This window comes from Neophocaena asiaeorientalis, unplaced genomic scaffold, assembly GCF_003031525.2.
Source record: "Neophocaena asiaeorientalis asiaeorientalis breed wild unplaced genomic scaffold, Neophocaena_asiaeorientalis_V1.1 scaffold89, whole genome shotgun sequence".
Lineage (NCBI taxonomy): Eukaryota > Metazoa > Chordata > Mammalia > Artiodactyla > Phocoenidae > Neophocaena > Neophocaena asiaeorientalis.
Window position 1 is genome coordinate 1252259 of NW_020172592.1, and position 22014 is coordinate 1274272.

Here is a 22014-nt window from a genome sequence, read left to right on the forward strand (position 1 = left end):
TCACTGGAGGGCGTCTGTTCTTCGCTCAGACAGGATGGGGTTAAAGGAGCCGCTGATGCAGCTCTGGCTCACTCAGGCCGGGGGGTAGGGAGGAGCACGATGTGGGGCGAGCCTGTGGCGGCAGAGGCCAGTAGGACATTGAACCAGCCTGAGGCGCACCGTGCGTTCTCCCGGGGAAGTTGTCCCTCGATCCCGGGACCCTGTTGTTAGGTCGGATCTTAACAAATGACACCGCGAAACAGAGGAAAGCTTCAAGTGAGCTTTATTAGGGAGCGCTCCCGGGCGAGGTTCACTGGTCCGAGAGAAAGGGGCCAGAGAAGATCAGCAGGTCCAGACTTTTCCCCGGACTCTCTCCCGCCTAGCGTGGTGCATTAATCCCCTGCAGGCTGTGTTCACGCCGCCAACCCCAGTCCTCTCCCTGCACAACGACAGAAGCCTGAGCCTCAGCTCTCAGCCCCTGCCCATCCCGGTGGGTGAGCAGACAAGCCTCTCGGGCTGGTGAGTGGTGGTCGACACTGATCCTCTGTGCGGGAATCTCTCCGCCTTGCCCTCCGCACCCCTGTTGCTGTGCTCTCCTCCGTGGCTCCGAAGCTTTCCCCTCTGCCACCCGCAGTCTCCGTCTGCAAAGGGGCTTCTAGTGTGTGGAAACCTTTCCTTCTTCACAGCTCCCTCCCACTGGTGCAGGTCCCGTCCCTATGCTTTTGTCTCTGTTTATTCTTTTTTCTTTTGCCCTACCCAGGTACATGGGGGGCGTTTCTTGCCTTTTGGGAGGTCTGAGGTCTTCTGCCAGCGTTCAGTAGGTGTTCTGTAGGAGTTGTTCCACATGTAGATGTATTTCTGGTGTATTTGTGGGGAGGAAGGTGATCTCCGCGTCTTACTCTTCCGCCATCTTCCCAATTCCCCTCAATGTTGGTTTTTATTTTTTAGCTTGAACAGCCATTTTCCTGAAGGCTGTATCCTCATGAAGCTGAAATAACTACTTACTTACAGTGTTTTAGTAAAAAAATAAAAGTCTCAATTTAGAGGGTAAATGATTAGGTTCTAGGGTTCATTTGATGATTCCTTTACTTTTTAGTTGATAGTGTTGACCATGATGGTGTTGACTATGACATGGGCTGAATGTTCTTAGAAAGTAAGTGTTATTTCAGTAGTATGGTAGAAAGGCATGTGTTAGGGTCAGAGCTCTGTGTGAGGGTCCTCAGACCTTCTGGGTAGCCTCTCTAAGCCACAGTATGTTCATTCATTAACCACTTATTAAGCCTCAACTATGTGTTAGGCATTACAAAAATGAGCATAATAGCTGAAATAGTAGTAGCTAACAGTTGCATATCACCTACTCATTTAATCCTCCCCAACCTAATATGCAGATGGCAATTTAAAAAGCTGCTATTTCATTGGTAAGAGAATCAAAGCACAGAGTTGCTAATTAATTGATTGCCTATTGTCAATCACCTTTTAGTGGTGAAGTCATAATTTCACCTGGACAGTTTAATTCCAGAATCTTCTCTGTTTACCACTTTGCTGTTATTGGGAGAATCTTAATATTCTCTTTATTTATTTAGTGTTCTCATTTATTATGTATTTACTCATTGGTCTCAACAGAATTTAAGTTATTAAGGCTCTCATGACAAAAAGCATGTGAAAATGCTTAGGAAACTGCTTAGTGCGTTGTGAATGAGTTATTATTTATTGTTTGTTCCCTGTCATTAGGCCTCTTCACTTTAGTTCTTCTTTTTAAAAAAATTCTGTATTTTGTGTCAGAGTTCCCTTCTTTGAGCCATTTGAGACGTCTTGATATTTGCACAGTCAAATTTTTTTATTGCATTTCCCAGTGCTCCAACTGTGTCCTAAAATAATAGACTTCTACAGCTTGATACTGTTATTTTTTTATATTATGGCATATTTATACATTAAAATTATGTAACATAGGGCTTCCCTGGTGGCGCAATGGTTGAGAGTCCGCCTGCCAATGCAGGGGATGCGGGTTTGTGCCCCGGTCCGGGAGGATCCCACATGTCGTGGAGCGGCTAGGCCCGTGAGCCATGGCCGCTGAGCCTGTGTGTCCGGAGCCTGTGCTCCGCAACGGGAGAGGCCACAGCAGTGAGAGGCCCGTGTACTGCAAAAAAAAAAAAAAATGGCAATTATAAACCACTACTATTGCACTTTTCTTGTCCTTGTTGTAAATGTTCTCTTAATGTGTGCACAAAAAAGAGTAAACAGCATTTTATAAAGGTAAATCCAAAATATTGGTTCATGCTTTGTTTTGATAATAATGTTCTCTAGTATAGGAGCAACCATATATTTGATTGCCTATCTAATTTTAATAATACTAGTTTGCACTAAGACTAGCTGCCAAACTGTACTAAATGTTACGCTTCTACTTTGAAAGTCAAATCTCTCCTTGCAGTTGAGTGTTGAGAATATTTTAAGTGTGAGGACCACACACTCCCTCCATTTAGTTGGAGAACCTGAACTGCGGTTGCTCCTTCCCACTCACTGACTGCTACTGCTACCTGCCTAATAATTGTTTTTGGCTCCCCGTAAACCTGCAGCCAGAAAGGTGTTTGAATTTTCCCCCTCTAGCACTTGCAAATCCGATTTTTATGTATAGCTAAGTGCTCTTAGCTTTTACTCTATCTACTACTGGGGCCTGGTTTCTAGCAAGCCTGTAGCTACGCCAGATCTGGCCTATGTAATGCTGTTTGTAATGAGAAATCTAAACAGGGAATGGCAGTGAGGCATGGCAGGAATGTGTTTCTATTGGAGAAGTCAGTGTAGAGAAAAAGTATAAGCAAAGCCGTGTGCAGAAGGCCTTTTCAGCTGGCCAAGACGGAAGACTAATGTTATTGTACATAGGCTGTTACTGTGCCAGCCCTTCCTCACAAATTTGCTTTCTCTCTCTCTCCCCTCTCCTGAACTCCCTTCCTCCCCCCCTCCCTCTTTCATCTACTCCTTCTCCTTCTCTTTCTCCTCCTCTCTCTTCTGCGGGCTCTGCTCACTGTTTGCTCAGGTGGACAGTGACACCATTTGGAATGAGCTGCACTCGTCCGGTGCTGCACGCATGGCTGTTGGCTGTGTCATCGAGCTGGCTTCCAAAGTGGCCTCAGGAGAGCTGAAGGTGAGGTCTGGATTGCATTAAGTGTGGGAAATCCAGAGAAGACGCTGAAACAGAGATGTTGTTGTTTGGGAATTGTGGGGAGTGTGGTGTGGTAATAAAAGGAAAGGGGCGGAGGGAAGAGGGCAAAGAGATGGCCACTAAGGTGTGATAATAACTAGTGTGTAGGTAGGTAGTAGCTGATCGTGCTCCCAGGGCCTTCCTCTCCTTGGGGAAACTCTGCGGTTAGGGCACTCTGGTGTATTTTTAAGAGCATAGAAATGGTGAGTAAAGCTATGGTCCAGGTTAAAAATACCCAGTATATACATACCAGTCTTGCCCTCCTGGGATTCTCTTTTGAAGCGACATAAAACATATGATTACTGAGTACTGTGTATAAGCTCAGAATACCACCCAGAGAGAAGGGGGTGGGGGTGGGGAGAAAGGTAAATATCAGATGGGAAGGATTGGGAGGAAGAAGGAAATTGTTGACTAGAAGGGTAATGATCCAGAGTATGTTTTTCCATGAAAGAACTTCAGAAATGAACTACGCTTTATTGTTCTTTTCTTTTTATGGTCTCTTCTTTTCTACATCATGTGAAAAGAACAATGTCCAAACCCCAACGTTTCCCAGTCTAAACAATTTATAAAAGCCAGAGACCTGACAGACGTTGACATTTTATTTGGTATTTTAACAGTGCTGTTTAAAGGCATACCATGTGCATCCTGAATGCAGTTGCCCCAATAAACTTTGTTGGTGCTAACATAGCTTTTTAATGCACTGGTTCACACACTTCATAATGAAATCTGGGCAGTGATTGATTTGGTATTTTTAGTAATTGTGGGGCTTAGGGGAAATATATGGTAACCAACAATATAGGCACTGTGAGTTTTGTTCATCTAAAATAAAATCTAATTAGGATTATTTTTCTTTATGCCTAATGAATTTTTATTCAATTACACCTGACTATTTCACTTGTGATTAAAAATGCAGGGTAGGAATATGCACTTTACAACACATTGTCTGCCCCAGAAGTCTTTGCTCTAACTCTTTAAGTCAAAACCTACAGAAATAGCATTATGATAAGGTGGGCTATATTTAAATATATATATATATATGCACCTCATGTTAAGTTGACACGATCAGCATTAGGATATTAATTGCTCATCTCAGGAGATTTCTTAGGCCATTAATGTGGTGCTTAATACTCAGTCTTTACCTTTGATAATGAGCTATTTATTGAAAAGAAGAAAGGAATCAGCCTTATGGAGAGGTTTTGGCTCTCTCCCAGTAGCACTTGAGGAATAATTCTTCCTGTTTGAATATGTCACTTGTAGCACTAGAATCAACTGACATTTTAAAAGAAGTATTTAAGTCTTATTTTCAAAAGAATTCAAATGACAGACAACAGCCAGGCCACAATATTATAATTTTTAAAAGATTATGCCAGCACAGACCCACTAAATAAAAACCAAAAATGATTGTTAGCATTTCACAGTTTCTAATTGTTTTGATTTTGTTGAAGTTTAATCAGTAATTCTGAAACCTTCTCAAGTAGAATGCCCACATATTACACTCAAAATCATCATTGCTATTAACCTCACAGAGTGCAGAATTGCCAAATGTATGTGTGAAGAGTGTTGAACAAAAACCTAATTATATTTTTTAGGAGGTAGTCATTTAAAATAGCCAGTTACAAACAGAGTGTCAACAATAGTATGGACATGCTGACCACCAGCTGTACTAACTAGCATTGGCTGTTTATGTTAAGATCAAGGATTCATACAAATGCTTTTCCTCCCCTTGGTTGAGAAATCAGCAAGTATGATTAAAAAAGAGAAGAATAGGGAAAAAGAGCCAGCCTAAAAATCAAGAAACATTGATCCAGGCTCTGCCACTTAAATTCTGTGTCACTTGTGGCAGATCACTTAATATCTCTGGGCCTCAGTATCTCGTTCCACAAAATCAGTAGGGTAGAATTGATAATGTTGAAGGTTGTACCTGGTTTTGACATTCTGAGCTATTTGCAAATGAGAAGTGGATCTGGTTATCAGTTATATACACCATGACATACCAAATAGTAGATATTCCACAACTGATTTCACCTTCCTTTGCTGAATATTCCAGGCAGTGTAGCTGGTTTATCTTTCTGATTGTTAGCCCAAAGTAAAAGTCCAAGACAGGCAGGACCATAACAAATGGACTAGTGCTGACAGACCAAGAGACTGAATCCTTTTATTGCTAATAATTTGATGAGGCCTATGGGAATGCCACTGTAGATAGCCAAGAATTGTGGTAGATAGCCATGTTCAGGGACCTCTAGCTAACCAAAAATGTTACTCAGTGTCTACCTGTTCCAGACTCCAGTATGACTGGACAGGTACACCTGCTGGCCAGGAGCATTAACACTCATGGCTGTGGAGTCACTTCATTCAGATCTAGGAAGAAAATAGGGAAGCTTATTTGAGGACACTGGTAAGTTATCCTCTGATAAGAGATGTGAACAAAGAAAACTTCAGTGTTTTGTTTATCATTTTCTGCATCTACATTCAGTTCTCACGTGTTCTACCTCTTTCTCCCAGTAAATCTGTAACTTGAAACAACATTGACATATTAAAAGACTGCATTTTGTGAGTCTGCACTCATTTTGCTTGGAAATTAGAGAAGAATTAAGAGCTTTATTTCAAACAGGGTGGGCCTGGATGGGGTGCTGAACTGAGAGGTTCGAGATAGCTGGAGGGAGGTCACCAAACTCTTAGGGGCTGGGGACCTAGGAGATAATAAGGGCGCCCAAACAAGGAAAATGCCAAAGGCAAATTTCATTACCTGGAATTTTTCCTTGATATTAAGCTTGATCATGATTGTTTCCCTAACTTTTGACAGGTTCTGTCCTTTCTTCACCTGCAGATACTAATGGGCTAAAGGAATTAGAGGTATAATCCAGGCACAGGGAGTGGGTCTCATGTTGATGCTTAAACTAAGCGTGTGCAGCAAACTACAGCAGTAAGTGGGTGTATTTTTTGCACAGCATGGACATGCTCAGTGGAGTTCAGTGGAAATTGTGGGGACTTTCAAGTTTTCCACGTTTTTAAAAAGATATTTTAAAAAATCCATGCAAGTGGAAATTTCTCAAACCTACAAATACCCAAGTTGGCTCTTTCTCAGAATCTAGAACTAGGGAACATAAATATTCTGGAAATGCTGACATGTTTGTTGTATTGGCAACTATAATTGGAAGAATAGTTATCTCAAAATGGTTTTATTGTTCTAAAGATCATTTAAGGAAGTATGTCTAGAAATAGAAATATCTTTAAAAGATGAGCATTTTTCAAGTTATAAATATTCAATATTTTGTTCAAAAAATGGTGCCAAATATGTTACCTTAAAGTATATAATTTTTATTTGTCAGTTATGCTTCAATATATCTGGGGAAAAAAATGATTCAACGGTTATCTAGTTTTACTATAAGAATGCCCTTTGATGCCATTTTGGCAATGCTGTAATTTCATAAAAAAGTAAAAATTGCTTTAGTTGTCTGGAAATTTTTGTCAAGAAAATTCCCATCTGATTATCTGAAAAATGTATGGATTTCTTTACGGTTTGAATGAATATTGTGATATCATGTTGCTAATAATACCTGCCATTCATTAAGTATCTACTATAGATTGGACAGTTTACATGTAATTTGTCATTATTCTCACAGTGTCCACCAAAAGTAAGTACCACCAATAGGATACCAGCTCAGAGACATCAAGTAACTTTTTAAGATCCTGCACACAGTTTAATAAATGGCAAAGCCTGTAAGTGTCACAATTCTCTCTTCTCTTTCAACACTTCATAAGGAATTTCTTGTAGAGGTGGCACAAATACGTAAGAAAAAAGGGGTTAAAGCTATCTTTTTAAAATAGTCTAGATTCTTTCCTTTTTATGACTGTAAAACATTTAATACATACAAAAAAATGAGCTACATTAATAACTTACAAATCATAATAATATGGTTGGATGTGAGCCCTTCATCCAACTAAAGAAATAGTACTGTGCTAACACTATTAAAGTTCTTTCAGTACTTATCTCATTCCTATCTTTTGACCCAGGAGTAATTATTAATCTGTTGTATTTTTTAAATTATTCCTTTCCCTTTAATAGTGTTAACCATATGTTGTAGATCTTTATAAAAAATGGAATCTTATTGAATGTTTTATTTCTCAGATTTCTCTCCCCCAACTTAAAATCATGTTATGAGGATTTATCCTATTTACATAGCTGTGATTTATTCATTTTCCTTGTACATCATAATTTGTTTATTCATTCTTCTGTTGGACAGTATAGTTGTTTACAGGCTTTTGCTCTTTTGATCAGTGCTGCTGTGAACACTCTTGAACTATGACATAACTAAGAGTAAAATGGTAAGCTCCTAGAATAGAAACATAATAAATTTCAGAGAGTAATGCAAGGTAGAATTCCGAAGTCATTTTGCCACAATGACATGAGCAAAAATAACAGTTTAAACCTCTGAAAATTCTTCACTCCATGAAGTCAGTGATGAAACTGGCAAAATTTATCAGAATTAATTTTTAAAAATCTTTTGTTGGAGTATAGTTGCTTTACAATGTTGTGTTAGTTTCTACTGTACAGCAAAGTGAATTGGCCACACATATACGTGTATCCCCTCTTCCTTGGATTTCCTTCCCATTTAGGTCACCACAGAACAATAAGTAGAGTTCCCTGTGCTATACAGTCTGTTCTCATTAGTTATCTGTTTTATACATAGTAGTGTATATATGTCAATCCCAATCTCCCAATCCCTCCCACCTCCCTTCCCCGCCTTGGTATCCATATGTTTGTTCTCTATGTCTGTGTCTCTATTTCTGCTTTGCAGATAAGTTCATCTATACCATTTTTCTAGATTCCACATATATGCATTAATATATGGTATTTGTTTTTCTGACTTAATTCACTCTGTATGACAGTCTCTAGGTCCATCCACGTCTCTACACATGACCCAATTTTGTTCCTTTTTATGGCTGAGTAATATTCCATTGTATATATGTACCACATCTTCTTTATCCATTCCTCTGTTGATGGATATTTAGGTTGCTTCCATATCCTGGCTATTGTAAATATTGCTGCAGTGAACATTGGGGTGCATGTATCTTTTGAATTATTCTCCGGGTATATGCCCAGGAGTGGGATTGTTGGGTCATATGGTAGTTCTATTTTTAGTTTTTTAAGGAACCTCCATACTGTCCTCCATAGTGGCTGTACCAATTTACATTCCTACCAACAGTGTAAGAGGGTTCCCTTTTCTCCACACCCTCTCCAGCATTTATTGTTTGTAGATTTTTGGGGGATGGCCATTCTGACTGGTGTGAGGTGATATCTCATTGTAATTTTGATTTGTATTTCTCTAATAATTAGTGATGTTGAGCATCTTTTCATGTGTTTGTTGGCCATCTGTATGTCTTCTTTGGAGAAATGTCTATTTAGGACTTTTGCCCACTTTTTAATTGGGTTGTTTGTTTTTTTTATACTGAGCTGCATGAGCTGTTTGTATATTTTGGAGATTAATCCCTTGTCAGTTGCTTCATTTGCAAATATTTTCTCCCATTCTGAGGATTATCTTTTCCTCTTGTTTATGGTTCCCTTTGCTGTGCAAAAGCTTTTAAGTTTCATTAGGTCCCATTTATTTTTGTTTTTATTTTCATTACTCTGGGCCGTGGGTCAAAAAAGATCCTGCTGTGATTTATGTCAAAGGGTGTTCTGCCTATGTTTTCCTCTAGGAGCTTTATAGTGTGTGGCCTTATATTTAGGTCTGTAATCCATTTTGAGTTTATTTTTGTGTATGGTGTTAGGGAATGTTCTAATTTCATTCTTTTACATGTAGCTCTCCAGTTTTCCCAGCACTACTTATTGAAGAGATTGTCTTTTCTCCATTCTATATTCTTGCCGCCTTTGTCATAGATTAAGTTACCATAGGTATGTGGATTTATCTCTGGGCTTTCTATCCTGTTCCATTGATCTATATTTCTTCTTTTGTGCTATCAACCATAGTGTCTTGATGACTGTAGCTTTGCAGTATAGCCTGAAGTCAGGGAGCCTGATTCCTCCAGCTCCATTTTTCTTTCTTAAGATTGCTTTGGCTATTCAGAGTTTTTTGTGTTTCCATACAAATTGTAAAATTTTTTTGTTCTAATTCTGTGAAAAATGCCATTGGTAATTTGATAGGAAAAAAAAGAAAATTACGGACGATATCACTGATGAACATAGACACAAAAATCCTCAACAAAATACTAGCAAACAGAATCCAACAACATATTAAAAGGATCATACATCATTATCAAGTGGGATTTATCCCAGGGATACAAATATTCTTCAATATACGCAAATCAATTGGTGTGACACACCACACTAGCAAATTGAAGACTCAAAACCATATGATCATCTCAATAGTTGCAGAAAAAGCTGTTGACAAAATTCAACACCCAGTTATGACAAAAACTTTCCAGAAAGTGGGCATAGAGGGAAACTACCTCAACATAACAAAGGCCGTATGTGACAAACCTGTAGCAAGCATCATTCTCAACGGTGAAAAACTGAAAGCATTTCCTCTAAGAGCAGGAATAAGACAAGGATGTCCACTCTCGCCACTGTTATTCAGCATAGTTTTGGAAGTCCTAGTCATGGCAGAGAAGAAAAAGAAAGAAAAGGAATCCAAATTGGAAAAGAAGAAGTAAAACTGTCACTGTTGGCAGATGGCATGATATTGTACATAGAAAATCGTAAAGATGCCACCACAAAACTAGTAGAGCTCATCAGTGAATTTGGTAAAGTTGCAGGATACAATCTCTTGCATTCCTATACACTAACAATGAAAAATCAGAAAGAGAAATTAAGGAAACAGTTCCATTTACCATTGCAACAAAAAGAATAAACTGCCTAGGAATAAACCTACCTAGAGAGGAAAATGACCTGTACTCAGAAAACTAAAGATACTGATGAAAGAAATCAAAGACAACACAAACAGATGGAGAGATTTGCCATGGTCTTGGATAGGAAGAATCAACATTGTAAAAATGGCTCTACTACCCAAAGCAATCTACAGATTCAGTGCAAATCCCTATCAAATTACCAATGGCACTTTTCGCAGAATTAGAATTAATTATTTTAAAAACCCAGGAAATTAACCAAAAGCTTGTAACATCTCAGGAAGCATGTATTCAAAAGAAAACTGGCTACATCTTCATGAGAACAGTGAACTTTGTGGTGTTTTAATTCACCCTTTCTCATTTAACCCTGTCCAGCTCCCCAATAGTCTTATTCCAAATGAAAACCAATAATTTAGCAGTCTCCAGACAGGGCAGAATGGGGCTGAAGCTTCTTCAAAGCCTCATTCCCAGAAAATTTTCATTATTTGGCCCGTCTGGTCCTTTAGTACAAGTCCCCAGTTACAAAGTTGTCTTTATTTGTCTGGACTTAGAGTGAAAAGCCTTTCCTCAGAAGCACTTGTTGAAAAAAATTAAAGGTAATTGATTAACTTATGGCTGCCTGAAGTGGTGGACAACAGTAGAGAAAACAACAAACTAACCAAAAGCTTCCAGAAAAAACTGGGGAATGAGATGTGCATAAGCGCTATGGCAAGCCCTATCAGACTCCTAAGAATCTAGAAGGTCATGTGTCTGATAGGACTGTGTGCATACTCAGGGCTGTGTTCACACCACACTCAGGAAAGATTGAAAGGCCCTAAAGTCTCATCTCAAGCTGACTTTGAGGCTCTGCTCAAACCAGAAGTAAAGGCCAAGGAAGAGCTGTCAGATCGCAGACCCAGTATTGAAAGTGTGTCCAACACACATGGGCAGGGCCCCTTATAGAAGGCTGGGGACTGTTGGTTCCAGGCATTTAAGGAAATCTCTATCTGATTATTAACTGACCAACCACTGAGTTAAGCAAACAAAGACTTCAGTCCCACACTCAACATAGAATACAGTCTTTATAGAATTAGTTCAGAAGAATCAACAAACGAACAAAGCAACAATGACAAACCCTAGGGAGTGGTAAAAATCTGATTTCCAGAATTGTCATATTATATTGCTTAAAATGCCCAGTTTGCTACATAAAATTATGAGAGATGCAAAGAAGCTCATGAATTCACATGAAGAAATAATGAGCATCAGTAAAAGTAATTACATAAATAAATATAATTGATAGTATAATTGTATTTTTTGTAACTCTTATTCTCTCAGATTTAAAAGACAACTGCATAAAACAATAGCCATAAGTCAGTGTATAAAGATGTAGTTTGTATAACAGTAGAAGCATGAAGTAGGGGATTGGGAATGGAGCTATATAATAGCAAAACAAAGTTTTTGGATACTGTTAAAATGTGGCTCATGTCTGAACTAGATTGTTAAAAGTTAAGATGCTAAGTATAATCCACTGGACAACAGGCAGGAAAATAACTCAAAAATATATTAAAAGAAATGACCAGGAAATTAAAATGCTACACTAGAGAATACCTATTTAACTTAAAAGAAGACAGTGTAATGGAGGAGTTGAGGAACAAAAAAAGGTGACATATAGAGAACAAATACCTAAGTCATTGTGCCAATTTCAAACCCCACCAGCAGCGCATAAGAATTTCCAGGGCTCTCCACTTCTGTCTGTATTTGGCATTTTCACATTTTTAAATGTTTACAAATCTTACATGAAAGTATGCTCAATATCACAAATCATAAGGAAAATGCAAATTAAAACCACAATGAGATGTCACCTCAAACCTGTCAGAATGGCAACAAATAATGAATGTTGGTGAGGATGTGGAGAAGAGGGAACCCACGTACACTGTTGGTGGGAATGTAAATTGGTGCAGCCACTATGGAAAACAGTATGGAGGTTCCTCAAAAAATTAAAAATAGAACTACCATAGGATCCAGCAGTTCTACTCCTGGGTATATATCCAAAAAAGCAAAAACACTAAATCAAAAAGATACATTGAACCCTATGTTCATAGCAGCATTATTTATAATAGCCAAGATATGGAAATAACCTAAGTGTCCATCAGCAGGTGAATGGATAAAGAAAATGTGGTATATATACACAATGGGATATTACTCAGCCGTAAAAATGAATGAAATTTTGCCATTTGCACCAATGTGGATGGGGCTGGATGGTATCGTGCTTAGTGAAGTAAGTTAGAGAAAGGCAAATACTATGTGTTTTCACTTGTTTGGGGAATCTAAAAAAAATCAAGAAAATATAACAAAACAGAAACGGACTCACAGATACAGAAAATAAACTAGTGTTTACCAGTGGGGACAGGAGCCAAACAACGGAAGGAGATTAAGAGGTACAAACTTCTAGGTATAAAAGTATAAGGATATAATGTGCAGCATAGGTATTATAGCCAATATTTTATGATAACTTTATTTATTTTTGTAAATTGGAATATGATTGCTTTACAATGTTGTGCTAGTTTCTGCAGTACAGTGAAGTGAATCAGCTATATGTATAACCATATCCCCTCCCTCTGGGACCTCCCTCCCCCGCCATCCCACCCATCTAAGTCATCACAGAGCACCGAGCTGAGCTCCCTGTGCTATACAGCAGGTTCCCACTAGCTATCTAGTTTACACATGGTAGTGTATTTATGTCAAACCTAATCTCCCAATTCGTCCCACCTTCCCTTTCCCCTCGGAGTCCATACGTCCATTCTCTACATCTGTGCATCTATTCCTGCCCTGCAAATAGGTTCATCTGTACCATTTTTGTAGATTCCACATATATGCATTAATATATGATATTTGGTTTTCTCTCTCTGGCTTACTTCACTCTGTGTGACAGACTCTAGGTCCATCCACATCTCTACAAATGACCCAATTTCATTCCTTTTCATGGCTGAGTAATATTCCATTGTATATATGTACCACATCTTCATTATCCATTCATTTGTCATTGGACATTTAAATTGTTTCCATGTCCTGGCTGTTGTAAATAGTGCTGCAGTGAACATTTGGGTACATATGTCCTTTTGAATTATGGTTTTCTCAGGGTGCATGCCCAGTAATGGGATTGCTGGGTCATATGGTAGTTCTATATTTAGATTTTTAAGTCACCTCCATACTGTTCTCCATAGTGACTATCAATTTACATTCCAACCAACAGTGCAAAAGGGTTCTCTTTTCTCCACACCCTCTCCAGCATTTATTGTTTGTAGCTTTTTTGATGAAGGCTATTCTGACTGGTGTGAGGTGATACATCATTGTAGTTTTGATTTGCATTTCTTTAATAATTAGTACTATTGAGCATCTTTCTATGTGCCTCTTGGCCATCTGTAGGTCTTCTTTGGTGAAATGTCTGTTTAGGTCTTCTGCCCTTTTTTTTTTTTTTTGCAGTACGCGGGCCTCTCACTGTTGTGGCCTCTCCCGTTGCAGAGCACAGGCTCCGGACGCTCAGGTTCAGTGGCCATGGCTCACGAGCCTAGCCGCTCCGTGGCATGTGGGATTTTCCTGGGCCAGGACATGAAGCTGTGTCCCCTGCATCAGCAGGCGGACTCTCAACCACTGCGCCACCAGGGAAGCCCTTCTGCCCATTTTTTAATTGGGTTGTTTGTTTTTTTGATATTGAGCTCCATGAGCTGTTTGTATATTTTGGAGATTAATTCTTTCTCCATTGCTTCATTTGCAAATATTTTCTCTCCTTTTGAGCATTGTCTTTTCGTCTTGTTTATGGTTTCCTTTGCTGTGCAAAAGCTTTTAAGTTTAATTAAGTCCTCTTTGTTTATTTCTGTTTTTATTTTCATTACTGTTGGAGGTGGGTCAAAAAAGAACTTGCTGTGATTTATGTCAAAGAGTGTTTTTCCTGTGTTTTCCTCTTAAGAGTTTTATGGTGTCTGGTCTTACATTTAGGTCTTTTATCTATTGAGTTTATTTTTATATATGGTGTTAGGGAGTGTTCTAATTTCATTCTTTTACATGTAGCTGTCCAGTTTTCCCAGCACCACTTATTGAAAAGGCTGTCTTTTCTCTATTGTAAGTTCTTGCCTCCTTTGTCATAAATTACATGACCATATGTGTGTGGGTTTATCTCTGGGCTTTGTATGCTGTACCATTGATCTATATTTCTGTTTTTGTGCCAGTACCATACTGTCTTGATTACTGTAGCTTTATAGTATAGTCTGAAGTCTGGGAGCCTGATTACTCCAGCTCCGTTTTTCTTTCTCAAGACTGCTTTGGCTATTCGGGGTCTTTTGTGTTTCCATACAAATTGTAAAATTTTGTGTTCTAATTTCGTGAAGAATGCCATTGGTAGTTAGATAGGGATTGCGTTGAATCTGTAGATCGCTTTGGGTAGTATAGTTATTTTCACAATATTGATTCTTCCAATCCAATAACATGGTATATTTTTCCATCTGCTTATGTCATCTTTGATTTCTTTCATCAGTTTTATAGTTTTATGAGTACAAGTCATTTGCCTCCTCAGGCAGGTTTATTCCTAGGTATTTTATTCTTTTTGTTGCAATGGTAAATGGGATTGTTTCCTTAATTTCTCCTGATTTTTTGTTGTTAGTTTATAGAAATGCAAGAGATCGCTGTGCATTAATTTGGTATCTTGCAACTTTACCAAATTCATTGATGAGATCTAGTAGTATTGTGGTGGCATATTCAGGATTTTTAATGTATACATCTGCAAACAGTGACAGTTTTACTACTTCTTTTCCAATTTGGATTCCTTTTATTTCTTTTTTCTTCTCTGACTGTTGTGGCTAGGACTTCCAAACTATGTTGAATAAGAGTAGCAAGAGCGGACATCTTTGCCTTGTTCCTGATCTTCGAGGAAATGCTTTCAGTTTTTCACCATTGAGAATGATATTTGCTGTGAGTTTGTCATATATGGCCTTTAGTATGTTGAGCTAGGTTCCCTCTGTGCCCATTTTCTGGAGAGTTTTTATCATAAATCGGTATTGAATTTTGTCAAAAGCTTTCTCTGCATCTATTAAGATGATCATATGGTTTTTATTCTTCAGTTTGTTAGTTTTGTTTATCACGTTGATTGATTTGCGTATACTGAGGAATCCTTGCATTCGTAGGATAAATCCTACTTGATCATGATGTATGATCCTTTTAATATGTTGTTGGATTCTGTTTGCTAGTAATTTGTTCAGGATTTATGCATCTATGTTCATCAGTGATATTGGTCTCTAATTTTCTTTTCTTGTGATATCTTTGTCAGATTTTGGTATCAGGGTGATGGTGGCCTCGTAGAACAAATTTGGAAGTGTTCCTCCCTCGCCAGTTTTTTGGAAGAGTTTGAGAAGGATAGGTGTTAGTTAGCTCTTCTCTAAATGTTTGATAGAATTCACCTGTGATGCCATCTGGCCCAGGACTTCTTTTGTTGGAAGATTTTTAATTACAGTTTCAGTTTCATGACTTATGATAAGTCTGCTTTATTTTCTAATTCTTCCTGGTTCAGTCTTGGAAAATTGTACCTTACCAAGAATTTGTTTATTTCTTCATGGTTGTCTATTTTATTGGCATATACTTGTTTGTAGTAGTCTCTTTTAATCCTTTGTATTTCTGCAGTGTCACTTGTGATTTCTCCTTTTTCATTTCTAATTTTGTTGATTTGCATCCTCTCCCCCCGCCTTTTTTTTTTTTGGATGAGTCTGGCTAAAGTTTTATTAATTTTGTGTATCTTCTCAAAGAACCAACTTTTAGTTTTATTGATCTTTGCTATTTTCTTCATTTCTATTTCATTTATTTCTGCTCTGATCTTTATGATTTCTTTCTTTCTACTGAGTTTAGGTTTTCTTTGTTCTTCTTTCTCTAGTTTTTTTTTACATGTAAGGTTAGATTGTTTACTTGAGACTTCTCTTGTTTCTTGAGGTGAGCTTCAATTGCTATAAACTTCCCTCTTCGAAGTGCTTTTGCTGGGTCTTGCTGCTAAGATGAGGACCTCCGGGAGACCTCACTCTGACACATATTCCCTGGGGTCTGAGGTTCTCTGTTAGTCCAGTAGTTGCGACTCGGACCTCCTACTGCAGAAGATCAGGTTGGACCCCCGGCTTGTGAACCAAGGTCCCGCAAGCTGCGCAGGGTGGCAGAAAAAAAAAAGGAGTAGAAAAATAACAAAGTAAAAAATAAAATAAGATTGGAAAACTAACAGATATGGTAGAAAAAATTAAAATATAGATGAAACAACAACCAGAAGGTAAAACAGAACCACAATAACATAAAAGAGAAAAGAAAAAACAAAAAGAAAAGCTAGAAAAGGCCTTGGCTGTAGGGGGTGGGGTTTAGTCAGGGGCTGGGTTTTGGCTGTGGGCAGGGCCTATGTTTAGGACCCACAGAGCTGGAAAAATCCCTGGGCAGGGGTGGAGGCGGGCATGGGGCTTAGGCTCAACACAGCAGGAGGGGCCCAGGAGTGCCTCTGGCCTTGGAGGGTGGAGGACCAGGTACTGGATCCCAGCAGGCTCCCTCAGCCAAAGTGGTCAGGGGAAATGCTAGGCACATTTCCCCACCCCCATCTTCTGATCTGGGAGGGTCCCTCCCCATTGGCCTCTCTTCTTCTTCCCCACCCTCCCTTCTATGCCCCTAGGACCCCTGTGGCTGGAGGGGGCCCCGGAAAGAAGGGGACCAGACCCTCAAGCCCCACAGGCTTCCCAAGGCCAAGTAGGCAGGGGAAATGCCCAGGGCACTTCCCCTGATCCCGCGGTTCTGGAGGGTCCCCCCCACCACACCGTCTGCCTTTCCTCTTCTCCCCTTGCCTCCCTCTTATGCCCCTAGGATCACTGTGGCCCAGAGGGGGCCTCAGAGGGCTGGGGTTCCAGCCCGGGAGCCCAGCAAGCTTCCCGGGGCTGAGTGGGTAGGGGAAACGCCCGCCACGCCTCTCCTAATCTTCCGGTCCTGGAGGATCCCCCCCAACCATCTGCCTCTCCTCCTTTTCCTCCCTCCTCCCTCCCACGCCCCTAGGACCCATGAGGCCAGAGGGGGCCCTGGAGATCGGAGGACCAGGCCTGGGAGCCCAGCAGGCTTCCCGGGGCAACTGGACTGGGGAAATACTAGGTGCACTGCCCCCTGATCCTGCAAACCTCCACAGGTTCCCTCAATGTGTGGGAACCCCTCCCCTCTCCCAGCCACCCCTCAGGGGCACCAGTCGTGTCCATCCTCCACTTCTCTACCCCCTCACTCCCCCCCACATCCTACCTGGTCGCTCTGGGGTTCCTCCCGTCTCCTTGGGCGTCAAGGTCCCCCACCAGTGTCCGGCAGGTGCCCTAGCTGTGGGAAGACACAAACTCCACGTCCTCCCATATGCCGCCATCTTGACTCCGCCCCATGATAACTTTAAATGGAGTATAATCTGTAAAATCTTGAATCACTGTGTTGTACACTTGAAACTAATATAGTATTGTGAATCAAATATACTTCAAAAAATAAAAATTAAAATATTTTAAACATATATTTTTACGTATTTATAAATTTAAAATATATGTATTTATAAATTTGAAATAAATAACAAATTTTTAAAATAAAATAAATGTTTGCCAACCTTGTAGGTATAAAATGTCACCTTATAATGAACCTCTGTTATTATATATGGACAAAATAAGATCGTTATATCCTTCTTTAACCTTTTATTAATATTTATGCCTTATCTCAAGTAAAGCCTTTTGTCCTCAGTTAATTTGTATGATATTAATATAGCATTTTTAGTTTTTTTTCTTTCCTAGTATTTGCCTAGTTCATTACTTACCATCCCTTTTCTTGCGGAGTTTGTCTTTGCTGTATACTAGGTCTATCTCTTATAAATAACTTTAGGCTGGATTTTGCTTTCTAATCTGACTGTATATTTTAACTGAGGAGTTGAATTTATTATGGTCAATAATATACATAAATGTATTTCTATCATAGTTTGTTTTTTCTTTGTCCTACCATTGTGTGCACCCTTTTTTCACTCACCCTTTGCTTTCTTTTCAATTGAAATATCTCATTCTCTGTTACCTCTAATTTTTAAAACATACACAAATTATTTGTATTATTTTAGTAATTATCATTTATAAATTTAACCTATTTAAGAAATCTTAAACTTAATTACTTTATTCTCTTCACTAACAACACAGGAACTTTAGAATGTTTTAAAGGCAATTATCCTGTCCTAATTTTATGCTATTATGGTATAGTACTTTAGCTTTATCTCTTTTGTAAAAGTAATATCAGCAGTGAGACATTATTAACCTGTTTATATCATCAGTGTTTCATTTTAATTTCCCATATATTTACCATTTTCCTTATTCAACATTTATCTTTGTATCTGAAACTTCCATTTCTTGTTTTCTTTCTTCCAGCACATTTTTAGAAGTTTCTTTAGTGACAGTTTTTCAGTTTTTGTTTATCTATGATATCTTTTTGCCCCCATTCTTGAAAGATAGTTCTGTTAAGTACACAGAGTTGACAGTTTCTCTCAGCACGTTAAAGATCCTCCATGCTTTTCTGGCTTCCAGTTTTGATGTGTAAAATAGCAGTTACCAATCTAATTATTATTTCGTGTAGATATTGTGTCTTTTCTCTCTGATTGCTTCTAATGTCTTCTTTCGACTTTGATATTTGTATTTTGCTTTCCATGTGTCTAATAGTGGATTTTACTGATTCAAAATTGTTTAAAATATATATTAACAAAACTAAAGTTTAATGTAACTTTTGGATACATTACATATAAATCCTTACATTATCCTTACATTTATACATACAAATCCTTATATTATCCCTGTAAGGATACACTGTGATAAGTCACCTGCATCAGACTAAAAGTAACCTTGCTGATTTTCAGTCATTAATTATTCATTTATAAAACAAATATATGTAGAGCATATTTTCAGGTGAAAATTAGTACTATGGAGAAAGAACAAAGCATGAAAAAGAATTAGAGCGAGACTGAGGGAGAGGGCTACCTCTGTTAGTTTTTGTTGTCAACAAGGCCTTAAAGATTGTTAAGGAGAGATTTGAGGTAAATGAAGTAAGGGAAGAATCGTATAGAGAAGTGGGAAAGAGTAGTCCAGACAAGGGGAAAAGCAAATACAGAATCTCTCTTGTAGAGTGGACTAAATAAGTCTTGACATGTTTAAGGAACTGCAAGGAGGCCTGTGTGTCTGGAGTTATCTGCAGAGGGGCTAGCAAGAGATGATGTTAGAGAGATAGTCAAGAGCCAGATAATGGGTTGCGTGCGCACGCACGCACCGCCCCCCCCCACAATTACTTAGCATACATATATATGCATATATAGGTACCATTAAAAACTAAGAGTGTATTTCTAGCTTTGAGAATAAGGATAGCAATTACATTTTTAAACTTCTGATTATAGATAAAGAAACTGAATTGCCATTTCAAATACATTTTGCCATGAATTTGGCCTTCCTTAAAATTTTATACTATTTTCTAACCTAAAATTGTACATCAAATAAGGTATGAAATGGAATATTTGTGTTGACCCCAATTTTGACCAAGGTCCCAAGCTGAGGACAATCGATGTTAATTATGTATGGTAGACACCTCTTCAATGGATTCATTAAAAGATAGTCAAATAGGCCTGCAGTTATCTTACCTAATCCAGTTTATATACCAGAAGACTAGATAAGAGAGATGTCATTGATGGAAGATTCTTTAAAAGGAATTTAAGTATTTTGGCTATTTTGCTCTGTTCCCTTCTTTGCTTTCCCCAACATAAGCCAAATGGTGAAGGAGTCCAAGGAAATTGCTTATGTCTGAAAGTGGGAGGAGTGGCTTTTCAGTCCTTAGCTTGATACATGGTGAGTTACAGAAATTTGTAGGATCATTCTAGACTACTACCAGGGTGGGGCATGAAAGAGTTCACTAGGGGGACTGATATATGTATCAGGAGTTTGGGAGTTGTATAAAGATAGAAGAATGTCCAAGCTTGTCACCTAGAGAGGGCAAAGTAGAGAGCTGGCTGAAACTTTCATGTGGGTAGGTTGAAGAGAGGGGTGTGAGCAGCTGTAGTGAAACTCACACCGTTGGTAGGGCAAGGACTTTAAGGACTTTTTTTCCTTGTGGACCAGTGGACACTTTGGATGGAAGCCAGATCTGATCATCTCGGAAGTATCTCACCAAAGAGGTCTACCTTTCAAGACAAAAGGCCCTCAGGAGAATATGACTGGAGATGTTTGAAAAAGCTGATGATGGCTTGTAAGGTCAACTAGTGAGTGCATTGCCCACATTAGTGAACTTTGCAGACTGGAGGTCACTGACAGTGTCCCTGAAGAACTTGTGAGTGCTCCCATTGGAAGAGGGACAGCATTGGATCTGCCATGACAGAGGGCATTTGAAGAATCCATAGAGATCTCCAGATTGCACTGCTAATCCAAAGTCTTCATCCTTTTTATTCTTCCCACTCTCCACAGCTGGAAGATCCATAAGCACAGCATGAAAGTAGTAGAGCAAGAAAGGAAAAAATATAAACCGTATGGCCTCCTCCCCCAGCACACATAGATTTTCACCCACTGCTGGTCCCTGATTCTGTGGGTCAGCAGGTCAGTGGGGAGACACTCTCAATAAGATGTGACATTAAAGAGTTTAACATTAAAGAGTTTAGACTGAACTGGACGTTTTAATATCTAAAGATGAGAGTGTTCCTATAGCTGAAAGTGATCTGAAAAGCTTTGGAGTATATCAGATAAAAACTAAAGAAAGGTTAGTGCTGGGAGAGAAATAATGCCATTTCCTTTCTATACCATTCCTAATTTAACCCTAATATATGGGTGTATTCGTTTTCTATCACTGCTGTAACACATTACCACAAATTTCTTGGCTTAAGACAGCACTAATTTATTATTTTCAGTCCTAGAGGTCAGATTCAGAACTCTACAGGTCTCACTGCAGCCCCGCTAACACCTTGATTTTAGCCCAGTGAGGCCTGTACATTTCTCCAGCTTAATCAGGTTTTGGCTGAATTCATTTCCATTTGGTTGTGGAGACCATGTGGTCCCCACTTGCTAACTAGTTATCAGCTGGGGGCTGCTGTCAGCTTCTACAGGGCTCTCTCCATTCTTTGCACATAGCCCCTATGTGTCAAAGCCAGCAAGAGGGCCTAGAACCCTTCTCAAGCTGTCATTTTTGTGAACTTTTTCTATCATTGCAACTCTCTCTAACCCTTTAAAAATGCATATAATTTGAACAGGACCATCTATATAATGCTGAGTACCTTTTCCATCTCAAAGTCTGTCACGGTAATCATATGTGCAGTCATATCTTTTGTCATTGAAGGTAATAGTCACAGATTCTGGGAATTAGGAGGTAGACATTTTTGGGTGACATGTCTTCCACAAACAGTTACTCAAAATTCAAAGTAGATTCCTTCTTTAATATTCTCACTGTATATGGCTGTAAGCTATTTAGTAATCACTTGAGATTTTTCAAAAATAGATAATATAATTTATTTTTTAATCAATGTATAGTGTACATTGAATTGAGTGTACAGATTTTCAAGTGTATGAGGTTGTTTGACAAATGTCTATACCTGACTACCACCACAAATTATCTGATATTCAAATCACCCCAGAAAGTTTGCTCATGCCCTTTGGTCATTTTCCCGCTCAGGCAAACACTGATATGATTTTTCTGATAGTCACCTAATTTTTCCTATTATGGAACTTTATATCTGTGGCAGTATATAGTATGTAGAAATTTCTGTGTGGCTTCTTTCACTTAATATAGTGTTTTTGAGATACATCCATTCTATTGCGTGCATCATTTAGCTTACTAACTTTTATTGCTTAGCAGTATTCTATTTTTATTTAAATTTTATTTTCTTTAAGATACAAACAATAGGGCTTCCCTGGTGGCGCAGTGGTTGAGAGTCCGCCTGCCGATGCAGGGGACACGGGTTCGTGCCCCGGTCCGGGAAGATCCCACAT

General features: G+C 39.0%; 1 protein-coding gene across 1 annotated transcript in view; it reads left to right on the plus strand.

The window, feature by feature from the left end:
• The window catches only part of HDAC9 (histone deacetylase 9), a 792206-nt gene that overhangs the window by 543231 nt on the left and 226961 nt on the right, over positions 1 to 22014 (plus strand). The window contains exon 17 of the mRNA XM_024738435.1: positions 3011 to 3118. Coding sequence (XP_024594203.1) covers positions 3011 to 3118 — 108 coding nt within the window. The remainder of the gene's footprint in view (positions 1 to 3010; positions 3119 to 22014) is intronic.